The 12,507-nt window shown below is 46.4% G+C and overlaps 1 protein-coding gene across 7 annotated transcripts in view; it reads right to left on the bottom strand.

Annotated features, from left to right (window-relative positions):
• GIT2 (GIT ArfGAP 2) overlaps positions 1 to 12,507 on the bottom strand; it is a 41,496-nt gene that overhangs the window by 8,821 nt on the left and 20,168 nt on the right. For 2 of the 7 annotated variants that reach the window (XM_053363315.1, XM_053363316.1), the window contains exons 12-16: positions 11,150 to 11,261; positions 10,447 to 10,589; positions 9,677 to 9,826; positions 4,850 to 5,101; positions 231 to 313 (exon numbers count right to left, since the gene is read on the bottom strand). In XM_053363315.1, coding sequence (XP_053219290.1) covers positions 231 to 313; positions 4,850 to 5,101; positions 9,677 to 9,826; positions 10,447 to 10,589; positions 11,150 to 11,261 — 740 coding nt within the window. Of the gene's footprint in view, positions 1 to 230; positions 314 to 2,450; positions 2,541 to 4,849; positions 5,102 to 9,676; positions 9,827 to 10,446; positions 10,590 to 11,149; positions 11,262 to 12,507 lie in introns of all 7 variants that reach the window. The other 5 variants (XM_053363318.1, XM_053363319.1, XM_053363322.1 and 2 more) reach the window with 4 other exon arrangements.

The following is a 12,507-nucleotide window of genomic DNA, read 5'->3' as shown; positions in this document are numbered from 1 at the left end:
TATATAGCCTCCAGCAAAGGCTGAAAAGGCTCCTCTTGACCCTGGCCTTTGTCACCTGAGACAAAGTTTGTAGAGCCCACCTTACTTTTATGCTTGTAAGTTGCTTAAATTTACTTTTCATATGGTGTTTTAATGCTGCAACCTGCTCTGGGCCCTTACGGTGAAGTGTGGGTAATGAATACTAATCAACAGTAATACTCATACACAGCCCATGCTCTCCTGATGCCTACCCTGTCTCGTCGGGCTCCAGCGCAGGAACGGCATTGTCATAATCCCCTTCAGGCAGGCTGCTCTGCTTTTCCAGTTTGGATGCCTGAAAGAGAAAGGGCAGGAGGCAAGATGAGTGCCACCAGATTCATAGATACAGCCAGACAAGATGCTCTTAGAGCCAGACCTTTGCTCTGCCTAACCCAGGGCTACTTACTCTCACTGCTCTCAAGCAGAGGGTCCGTTGCCCCCACTGCTACTGCTGTCCAAACCTTTTAACTGGAGAGGATAACCACTGTCCTCATTCCAAAAACACCAGCGTTTCTCAGCTATGCCAGCCCTCTGGGCTTCCATGTACAGCATGGACAAAGTGATACATTCACCCTCCGACTTGAATGCACTGGGGTCAGCCAATGGACAGACAAAAGAAAGTCCTTCTTTGCACCCTGCACAGTTAAAACTATGGAACTCTCTCCCACAAGAGGCAGGGAGGTGCCAAACTAGCTGGCTCTAAAAGAGGATTGGACAAATTCCTGGAGGAGAGGGCTATGGATGGCAACTAGCCCCCCAGGCTATGTTCCACCTCCGTCAAAAGCAGCTGCTCCTACAAATAACTGTTGCCAGGAATCGCAAGTGGGGAGAGTGTCGCTCTTGGGTCCAGCTTGCGGGTTTCCCACTGAGGTGTCTAGTTGGCTGCTGTGAGAACAGGAGATTGGACGTGATGGTCTTTGGCCTGATCCTGCAGCGCTTGTCTTATGTTTGTTGTTGTGCTCTGTTTAATAGAATCATGGTAACTGCAAAACCCTGCTGGATTTTGGCCACTGCTGATGCTTTAAAGGTGCTGGGAAATTTCTTGTTTGGGGAGCTCCACCCCTACAAAGCTGCAGTTACCCTCTTCCCTGTTTTGCCCTCTGCCTGAAGGATTTCTGAACTAATTACCTATGAAGTGGACAGCACACCATGGAGTAAAAGTGATCTGGGTATCAGCTCATTAAGGGAGGGGTTTACATGTGGGTGGATGGGAAGACCCAACACCCGTTTCTCCAATACTTACAGAACACTTTGAGGGCAATTTAAGAGCAGAGCAAAATCCAGGTAGACCAGAATAAATAGAATATCAGATCCAGAAATTAAATTCTGGAAGGCTAAAAGACAGAAATATAAGGAACAGGCATCTCCTTGCACAGATGATATCAAAAGCACACTTTTGTCATCTTGCTTTTCCATGGTTCTGCATCACCAGGAGAAAGAACCCCTAGGAAGAGGACGGATCTCCCCCATTGACTTCTCTGCCCTCAAACTGCCTCCCCCCTTTTCCTTTTCCTTCTTACTAAACTCTGACCCTGCGGTGCCACTTTAATGACAGGTGATTCTCTGGCTGCCATTGGCTGAGCTGCTCTGATATCACTGAAGGGGCACGTCTGCTGGAAGCCAGGAGTCCCCACTCTTAAAACTTGCCGTATCTCTGCTCACACCCTAAACAGAGGTGGATGGCCATCTGTCTTGGATGCTTTAGTTGTGATTTCTACATTGCAGGGGGTTGGACTAGGTGACCCTCAGGGTCCCTTTCAACTTGATGATCTTGTGATTCTTGTCGACTGCATCCTGTGCAAATCCATCTGTGGTCTGCCCCCCCCCCATCCTGCTTGGCTCCTCTTCTGGACTCCCCTCCCCCTGGCTTTACTACATTGCTCCTTAAGCTGGAACAGCCCCCGACACACACCAAGAGCTTTATTCCTTGCTGTGACTTTGGCCTTCTCAGCTGCGCCCACCTCCCAGCTGTCACCACAGGCCCCTGCCCAGCTGCCCTTCTCCCTCTCGGCTTGCCAAGCCCTCCAGGGCTTCTTTGCCCAGGTGGCCAGCAAAACCACCAGCAGATTGAGCAAGAGATTCTGGGGACTGCCTTGCAAGCATTACAGCCTCCCCCAATTTCTGGTCCAGCTGGCACAGCAGCCCCTCCCCCAACGCAGAACAGTTAAACCTTCTCAGGTGGCTGTGGCCACCTCTCAGTCTCAGCCAGCGCTCCAGCTTGATCTGCCAGGCAGCTTCACAGTTCAAGCAGCTGAGATAGAAATAAGGGGAGGCGGGGGAGGCACAGACATGGTGGATCCACAGTGCCAGAAGCTCAGGCATGGTAAAGTCTGAGGGGTGGATAAGAAGTGACCCTCCTGCAGAAGAAGGAGAAGGAACAGCTCTGCTAGCAGAAGTGGGAGCTTTTCCAGGGAAGATGTACTGTACACAACCCTTTGTGTGTTTCTGTATCCCAACCAGTAGAGAATGGAGAAAAAAGGCATGGAGGAAGAATAGCTGGTCACCAGCCCATTCCTCCCTGCCTAAAAATAAGGGAGAGAAAGATACACAGATGCACGCGCAGGCACATGTGCACAGTATAAAAGCAGGTTCTTATAAAAAAGAAAGAAACCCACAATGTTGTTGTTTAGTCGTTTAGTCATGTCCGACTCTTCGTGACCCCATGGACCAGAGCACGCCAGGAACTTCTGTCTTCCACTGCCTCCCGCAGTTTGGTCAGACTCATGCTGGTCTCTTCGAGAACACTGTCCCACCATCTTGTCCTCTGTCGTCCCCTTCTCCTTGCGCCCTCCATCTTTCCCAACATCAGGGTCTTTTCCAGGGAGTCTTCTCTTCTCATGAGGTAGCCAAAGTACTGGAGCCTCATCTTCACGATCTGTCCTTCCAGTGAGAACTCAGGGCTGATTTCCTTCAGAATGGATAGGTTTGATCTTCTTGCAGTCCATGGGACTCTCAAGAGTCTCCTCCAGCACCAGAATTCAAAAGCATCAATTCTTCAGCAATCAGCCTTCTTTATGGTCCAGCTCTCACTTCCATACATCACTACTGAGAAAACAATGGCTTTATGCTTTTTAAGATGCTGTCTAGGTTTGTCATCGCCTTTCTCCCAAGAAGCAGGCGTCTTTTAATTTCGTGACTGCTATCACCATCTGCAGTGATCATGGAGCCCAAGAAAGTAAAATCTCTCACTGCCTCCATTTCTTTCCCTTCTATTTGCCAGGAGGTGACGGGACCAGTGGCTATGATCTTTCTTTTTTTGATGTTGAGCTTCAAACTGTATTTTGCGCTCTCCTCTTGCACCCTCAATAAAAGGTTATTTAATTCCTCCTCACTTTCTGCCATCAAGGTTGTGTCATCTGCATATCTGAGGTTGTTGATATTTCTTCCGGCAATCTTAATTCCGGCTAGGGATTCATCTAGACCAGCCTTTCGCATGATGAATTCTGCATATAAGTTAAATAAGCAGGGAGACAGTATACAGCCTTGTCGTACTCCTTTCCCAATTTGGAACCAATCAGTTGTTCCATATCCAGTTCTAACTGTAGCTTCTTTTCCCACATAGAGATTTCTCAGGAGACAGATGAGGTGATCAGGCACTCCCATTTCTTTAAGAACTTGCCATAGTTTGCTGTGGTCAACACACAGTTTGCTGTGGTCGACACAGTCAAAGGCTTTTGCATAGTCAATGAAGTGGAAGTAGATGTCTTTCTAGAACTCTCTAGCTTTCTCCATAATCCAGCGCATGTTTGCAATTTGGTCTCTGGTTCCTCTGCCCCTTCAAAATCCAGCTTGCACTTCTGGGAGTTCTCGGTCCACATACTGCTCAAGCCTGCCTTGTAGAATTTTAAGCATAACCTTGCTAGCATGTGAAATGAGTGCAATTGTGCGGTAGTTGGAGCATTCTTTGACACTGCCCTTCTTTGGGATTGGGATGTAGACTGATCTTCTCCAATCCTCTGGCCACTGCTGAGTTTTCCAAATTTGCTGGCATATTGAGTGTAGCACCTTAACAGCACCATCTTTTAAAATTTTAAATAGTTCAGCTGGAATATCATCCAGCTGCCTCCTGTATAATGTTGCGAGCCTCCATCCACAGATCTTCAGGCACTCTGTTCAGCCAATCTAAATCCTTAAACCTGTTCCTCACTTCCACTGTGTATTCATAAGGGATTTGATTTAGATCAATAAACCCACAATAGAATGTCCCAAGAGTGGGTAATGGGTGCAAGAGCAACATCTCTGAAATCCAGCAAGACACAAAGAGGCAAGCATCAGTGAGTGAGGAAAGACAAAGACACACCACTGCAGGAGCTCAGGGTGCTTGGACGTTGGCGTGAGCAAACTCTGGCTTTGAAGTAATGGAGGAGCCCATGGGAAGAAGCCCCCTGCAGATCCCCCTGCCCCCCTCCTGGGATCCCACATCTTTCAAGGTGCTAACTGACCACCACCCCTCTTTCATATTTGATCGCCCCTCTTCATCAGAGAAACTGACAAGCAGTCGTAGTGTATGCTTAAGGTTCCTTGAGCATGCACAGAGCAGCTTTCTCTCCCCACTGAGCAACAGCAGCCCATCCTCATATGACGGGCACCAGGTTGGCGAAAGGTGAAATGAAGAGGGCAAGCGGAAGGCCAAAGCTCCAGTCTGCACAGCAGAAATGCTACAGCCCCAAAGAGCTAGGCAGAGATGCTCTGTCCGCAGAGAGAGGCACTTCTCCCAGGGACATGGCCAGCCTTGCCCAACATCTGGGGAGCCTCAGATTGGGGGCAGGCTGAGTGAGGCAAGCCCAAGCAGCCCCCCCCCAAGAGGCAGCAGGTTGGTGGTCTTACTTACGTGGGGAGGGAACGGCTGCAGCCGCGACGTGATGTGCTCCTCTGGGTAGGAGACCTCGGCCAATGGCAAGTAGGGCTTCTGGGCTGATCCTGTCTCGTACATGGACATGGGCCGGCTGCTGCGCACAGAGGGCCGCCAGATCAAGGAAGAGTGGCTGCCGGCGTCTGGGTACTCAGAGCCAGCAGGAGTCAGGGAGGCGTTTGTTGTGGCCTGTCGCCGGAGACTCATGTTCTCACTCTGTAGCGTCTGAAGCTGGAATAAAACATTTCAGAGTGGGGGCTTGGATGTCCCCACAGCACAGCAAAGCAAGAATTGGGGGAGGGGGGCAGCACAGTCAGTGCATCCTCATGCTTGAAAACTGTCACCAGCTAGCCAGGTTTTGCTTGTCTTTCTGTTTTTAAAGGCAGTCTTTTCCTTTTATAGGAAACGTCTGCCAAATCAGTTACATTCTCAAAGCTTTGGGAGCCCCAAAATTTCAGGTGCGGTTGTGTGTGTCAAGAGGAGCTCCAACATCTAGCAACATGAACCCAAGCTAGGCCAACCATGGGGGTAGGCCATGGTTTTGAGAATGGTATTGGTGCAATATATTCAGAACAAACGGCTAAACTAATTGTAAATAATGTGGTTACAGAACAGTTTAAGATAGAAAAAGGGACACGACAGGGATGCCCAATCTCCCCTCTGCTTTTTATTTCGGTCCTGGAGGTCTTGCTGAACATGATTAGAAGGGACCGGATGGTTAAAGGTATACAGGTCGGAGCCAAACAGTTTAAATTAAGAGCGTTTGCAGATGATTTAGTCTTGACACTACAGGAGCCAGAATCTAGTACTAAAAGAGTTTTAGAACTAATTCAAGAATTTGGTCAGGTGGCAGGATTTAAACTGAACAAGTTAAAAACCAAAGTACTCGAGAAAAATTTAACACCGATAGAGAGAGAAAAGTTCCAAAATGAAACAGGCCTGACTGTGGTTAAGAAAGTGAAATATTTGGGGATTAATATGACAGCTAAAAATGGGAATTTGTTCAAAGACAATTATGAAAAATGTTGGGCTGAAGTGAAAAAAGATTTAGAAATTTGGTCAAATTTGAAGCTTTCCTTGTTGGGTCGAATTGCAGCTATAAAGATGAATGTATTGCCTAAGATGTTGTTTTTGTTTCAAACTTTGCAAATTTTGGACAAAATGGATTGTTTCAAGAAGTGGCAGAAAGACATTTCTAAATTTGTCTGGCAGGGCAAGAAGCCTAGAATAAAATTTAAGATATTAACTGATGCAAAGGAAAGAGGTGGATTTGCCCTGCCAGACCTGAAACTTTACTATGAATCAGCAGCATTTTGCTGGTTGAAAGACTGGCTGCTTCTTGAGAACACAGACATTTTGGATCTTGAAGGTTTCAACAATGTTTTTGGGTGGCATGCATATTTGTGGTACGACAAGGTGAAAGCACACAAAGCTTTTAAAAATCATATTGTCAGGAGAGCACTGTTTAATGTTTGGACTAGATATAAAGATTTACTGGAAAATAAAACTCCAAGGTGGTTGTCACCAATGGAGGCTAAGGCTCAGAGAAAACTTAACATGGAGGCTAAATGGCCAGAATATTGGGAAATCTTGGAACTAGAAGGGGACAGATTGAAATTGCAGAGTTTTGAGAAATTGAAAGATAAAGTGCGAGATTGGCTTCATTATTACCAAATAATGGAGGTTTATAATTTGGACAAGAAAGTTGGTTTCCAGGTGGAAAAATCAAAATTGGAAACAGAATTGCTAGAATCCAAAACTAAGACCTTGTCAAAAATGTATAACTTGCTGCTGAAATGGAATACTCAGGATGAGACGGTTAAATCTGTAATGATTAAATGGGCACAAGACGTTGGACATAATATTATGTTTGCTGACTGGGAACAGTTGTGGACCACCGGGATTAAATTCACGGCATGCAATGCCTTAAGAGAGAATATTATGAAAATGATATACAGGTGATACATGACCCCAGTCAAGCTTGCAAAAATCTATCATTTGCCCGATAATAAATGTTGGAAATGTAAAGAGACTGAAGGTACATTCTTTCACCTTTGGTGGACGTGCCCAAAGATTAAGGCTTTCTGGGAAATGATATATAATGAATTGAAAAAGGTATTTAAATATACCTTCTTGAAGAAACCAGAGGCCTTTCTCTTGGGCATGGTCGGCCAAGTGGTGCCAAAGAAGGACAGAACTTTTTTTATGTATGCTACAACAGCAGCAAGGATACTCATCGCAAAGTATTGGAAGACGCAAGATCTACCCACTCTGGAAGAATGGCAGATGAAAATGATCGACTGTATGGGACTGGCAGAATTGATGAGCAGAATCCGTGACCAGGGAGAAGAGTTGGCTGAAGAAGATTGGAAAAAATTTAAGGACTATTTACAGAAACATTGTAAAATTTAAGAAAGTTAGATGGTGTTGGATTGAAATTGAGAGGTTTCTAGCTGCAATAATATATAAGAACATAGATGGGGAAAAGAAAGGGTTTGAAAAATAAGGTAATGTTATAAGCTGTAATGCTTTAAATGAAGGATTTGCTGAACAAATAATCTTAATTGGGATACAAGAAGGAGAAGTATGAGGAGGTCTGAGAAATTTGTTATTTAAAAGTATGGTTTATGAATTTTATGCCTGTGTTTAATGTTTCTGTTTGTTTTGTTTGTTTGTTTGTTTAAAAAATTGGAAAATTTAATAAATATTCCTTAAAAAAAAAAAAAACAAGTTTCTGAGCAACGCGGACATCGGCTTTAGCAACATTCTTTAAAAGCGGCTGACTCAGGCCAAGCGCCCAACAGTCAAATCAGAGAAAAGAGGGAACTGGGGAAATGGCAATGTCACCGCAGGAAGTGGAAGACGAAACGAGACTCAAACCTATTTGCACAAGAGAGAGGGGCAAGGCCACTGGAATGGAAATACAACAAGGGGGATCAGAACAGGAGCCCCATCACAAGAGATTCCCAACAATGTCCTCAAGTCAGCTAAGGGCACAATTAATCAGGAGGAAGAGCCATAAAACCTCTGGTGGGCCTTCTGCAGTTTTCTGCGCAGTTTAAAGCAGCTGCCGCTCCTGCTTTCTCTCTCCCCCCCCCCCCCGCAAATAGATATAAAAGGAGGAAGTTGCCCACACCCACTGGCGGCTCATGAATTGCTACATCCATCATAAAGGGGAGGGGGAGGAACTTTACATAGCACTGAGACGCTAAGCCATGCAATTGCAGTGTTGGGTCAGAGAGATCTTGAAAAGAGAAAGAAAAAACCCTTTCGCTGCCTTTGGAAGTTAGTTCTCTCTCCCACCCCTGAAGGCCTGTGGATACCCTTCCTCAGCCCCTCCTCTTCCTTCTTACTCTAAGCTGCAACATATTTCTCAAACCACCTCCCCACTGCCTGCAGTAGCCCTGGCCACCCATCTAAAACACAAAACACGTCCAAGAGGGGCTTTGTGGTCAGCTGCTGCTCCTTGCTGAAAATCTTTGAGGGAGATGAAAAAGTAGGTGGGGGGAGCTACAGTTTGCACTCAAAGTCCTACACACATTCCCAGAAGCCCATTATAATTTTAGCAAGGCTCACAAGTCTAGTGACATTGAACTGAGAACTGAAAGGGCTCAGTTGGTGGAGCACGAGACTCTTCATCTCAGGTTCGTGGGCTCAAGCCCCAAGTTGAGCAAAAGATTCCTGCATTGTCAGAGGTTGGACTAGATGACTCCTGCGGCCCCTTCCAACTCTACAATTCTAGGATTCTATGATCCCCATTGCTCATATTTTGCAAAACATTTTGCTATGATCACTGGGTTTGCTCTCACACAGTAGATCACGGCCATGGTGGAAACCGTGAGCTGAGAACAGGTAGTGCTGTGGTTTGAGCACTGGACTATGATGAGGGAGACCGGGGCTTAAATCCCTGATTTGCCATGAAGCTCACTGGGAGGGCTTTGGACTCCTCGGTCTCCCTCGGCTTAGCCTACCCCACAGGGCTGCAGTGAAGACAAGAGGCCCACACAGTGTATCCCATCCTGAGCTTCTCAAAGAAAGAACAGGATAATTTTGTTTATCATTCTCCTTTTTCATGCTATGGAGAAGGCAGCACAGAAAAATATAAAATAAAGGCAAACTCTTTCACTTTACTGACACAGCGTAGACAAAGCATTGCCCTTGACCACTCAAGAAATTCATGGATTTAAAATCTCACCACACGGGAGAATCCATAAATAGCTGTACAAACCCACCCTAAACCATTTGCAGTCATGCCTTTCCTTAATGGGGTGACTGAGATCAGTGGGTGGGGGGAGGGGAAAACTATGAATTAAGGTGACCAGGGCTGTGGTCTAGGGATGCAAGTGATGAATATTTGATCTATGGGGGTCCAAGCCTGAGCAATCCCAAGAGGAATTAACAGGAACAGAAGGCTTCTATTTCCTTTTCTTTCACAGTGAACAGTGAGGGACAACTTCGTGCAGGATTGGACACCCTGCGGCTCATGGGGGTGGGGAGCCAAGTGGCTTCCCTCCCTTTGAGCCCCAGCTGAGTACGGTTGAGCACCATCAATCAGGAAGTTGATGCTAGACCATGCTTCACCAACCTGCTACCCTGCAGGACTCCAACTCCCATGATCCCTGGCCACTGACCAGAGTGGTAAGGGATGATGGGAGTTGGAACCCAACAGCCAGTGGGAGGGTCTCAGGTTGCAGAAGGCTCTGCAGTCCTTTTTTTGAGCTTTCAACATTCTGCCCTTTTCATGCATGTGGGGTTTTTACTCAAGGCGCACTAAACTAAACCCTCTCTCGTTCACTCTCATGCTACCTTCTTCTGCATGATCCTCAGCTCATCGCTCAAGTTGACGTTCACCTTCATTAACTGCTGGATTTTCATCTCCGAAGCCACCAGGGCGTTTTTAACCTGCAGATATTCCTGGGTTGTGATGGGTCCATCCGACAAGTCTGAATCCAGGCTCTGCAAAACGCAACACACAATGATGTGTTACTCATTTAGACACAGCTGTTTCCTCTCACTTTGAGGACCAAAGTCAAAAGGGACATGTTAAATAATAAACAATGAAGCCTCTGAGAATACTATGGCATGATGCAGAATTCAGTGCCACTTATATACTGCACATCAGAAACAAACATAAAACAAACAACTCCAAAGGCAATTCACAAATGAATCAATATAACTAGAAGTTTTCAACTCAGAAGTCAAAAGTGAGATAGGCTCTCAAAATTAGCATCAAAGGGTTTATGCTGGTCCAAAGGCAGGTGTCCCCAAACACCTCAAGGATTTTGAAGTACCATCTCTCTCTCTCTCCTTTAAAGTCAGGAGAGGCCATAAGTCTCCTTCCAGATCTGGAAGGGGAACCAAGCAACCTTACAAATCTCTTTTTTCAAATGAACCAAGAGTGCTGGGGATGGAGGCCCAGCTGCTCAAATAAGCAGGGACAAGGCTCACTCTGCAAAGGACTGTTCACATTTAGCAGCAGTGATGGGCCTGAGGCGAGCGCTTCATGAGGAGCAGCCTTTTTGCACAGCACCCTTCCAACATGCTGCCGCCCTCTAGATATCTCTGCACAGGCTCACCTTCTGCCGGGGTGCCTTGACTGAGCTTGTTTCCAGATCCACTTCTTCGTCAGAGGCAACGCTGTCGTAGTCAGGCTGGTCATTATCCTGACACTCTGTACTGTGCTGGCTGTTGACAGACTTCAGGATCAGCTCTACATTTTCTGCAAAAGCAGCAACCAAATGCCTGATGTTTAGGGAATGTGTGCAGAATGTGGCATTCCTCAAAATGACCAGCCTAGAGAATGCAGCTCCATAAACCAGAACGAAAGGGAAACAGGCAGCAGGATGGAGTCAGCTGAAGCCTTCACCAGGATCCCTTTGTACTTTTGCCTGCACTACGGTCCTAAGCACACAAGCAGAACCTGCTGAATCAGGCCAATGGCCCATCTAGTCCAGCATCCTGTTTGGTCAAACAGATGCCTACGGAAAACCCACAAGTGGTATCTGAGCACAAGAGCCCTCCTCCCTCCTGTGGCTTCATCAACTGGTATTCAGAAGCACTGCTGCCTCTGACTGTGGCGGCAGAGCAGAGGCATTAGGGTTAGTAGCCATCAATAGCCCTTATCTCCTCCAGGAGTTTGTCCAACCCTTTTAAAGCCATCCAAGCTGGAGGCCATCACTGCCTCCTGTGGAAGCGAGTCCCATAGTGCTGCATGAAGAAGGACGTCCCTTTATCTGTCCTGAAAACTCAAGTCAGCCAGTCGTCCAAACAGGGACTCACCTCTGGAACTTGGGACAGGGTTCCCTTGCTGCCTTCGCTTGGCATCCCCAAGAATGTCTATGACAAGTGTTGCAAATTCATGGGCGTTAAAGCGAGCCAGCTTTTGCCTTCCCTGAAAGACAAGAGGCAAGACAAGGCCTCAGAGGAGCTGGAGGAGCTTGCAAGGCAATAGAAGAAAGCAGCCAGAGAAGCAGGAACAGAAAGCAGATCCTTCGCCTCCTATACAGATTCATGCCTTCCCAGGCTTTCTGGAAAAATCCATTTCCAGCAGAAGGAAAGCTCAGAGCTCTCGGCATCTCCTTGTTCCCAAGATAATATCAGCAACAGGTTCAGTATTCAGAACCAAGATGCACAGTTTGTTTATTTATTCATACAGATATTTGTATACAGCTGTATCACAGATATGTGTGGGCATGGGCACACATATACGTACACACACACACACACACACAACACATACATGGCTTACAGCAATAAAATCATGTAAGAAAAACCTTTAAAAGGTTAAAAACAGATATGGTGGCCTCCCAAGAGATCGGACAGCCAGTCATGTCAGTAATTCGGGGTTAAATGAGGGTAATTAACCCTGGCCACCACCCCCCCAGGTAAGGGGGGGAGCTGTGCCACCTGCAGTCCGTTATCTGCGCTCCGCAACAAGATGCGGAGGCAGGGACCCCGGGTGATGTCCGAGGCACGAATTTGGCAACTCTCCAAAGTCAGTCTCGTCAGCTGGGAGTCCCTGTTTCCTAACAATTAAAAGATTTGGCAAAAAACCAGGCATGTTCTAGATGGAAAGAGTTAAAAGAAAAATCTGCTAAACTACACAGTCGTTGGAGGTCAAGTTTCGGACTTCAAAAAGACTCCTTTCTTGTCGTTTTGATGAATGAGGTGAGCGGCTGCCGTACTTTTGTATTTGTTATATTTACTATTTCATGATTTGGCGAACCCCACCAAGAAATAATTAATTACCCAAAGGAAACGCAGGAGTAGTAAAATAATTGGACTTATTGACTCATCACAGTCCTTGGCAGAGAGCCCTGATCAAAATTGGCAGAGCAAGATCAGATATGATCAGAACAGCTTGGGCTAAGGAGGAAGATGGCAATGGTAAAAGCTCTGATGCAGTAAGAAAAAGGATATGATCAGAAAAAACCTCCTTCAATGGCGGGAGATTGGAGATTTTTTTTATTGGAATTGCAAAAGGGGTGTACTTTACAGAGGACACATTTGCTTGCATGGAACATTACAGTTTGAGAAAAGAGTGGCGGTGAACTCTGGATGCCTGCCAGCTGTCCAAGGGCCCCAGAGAGCTGGCGTGTGCTTTTATGAGGAAACCGAAACAATCTTTGTGTGACTTA

The sequence above is a fragment of the Podarcis raffonei genome, chromosome 13 (genome assembly GCF_027172205.1).
Source record: "Podarcis raffonei isolate rPodRaf1 chromosome 13, rPodRaf1.pri, whole genome shotgun sequence".
NCBI classification, from domain to species: Eukaryota; Metazoa; Chordata; class Lepidosauria; order Squamata; family Lacertidae; genus Podarcis; species Podarcis raffonei.
The sequence above is the reverse complement of the archived record's forward strand: the minus strand, read 5'-3'. Positions and strand labels throughout refer to the sequence as shown.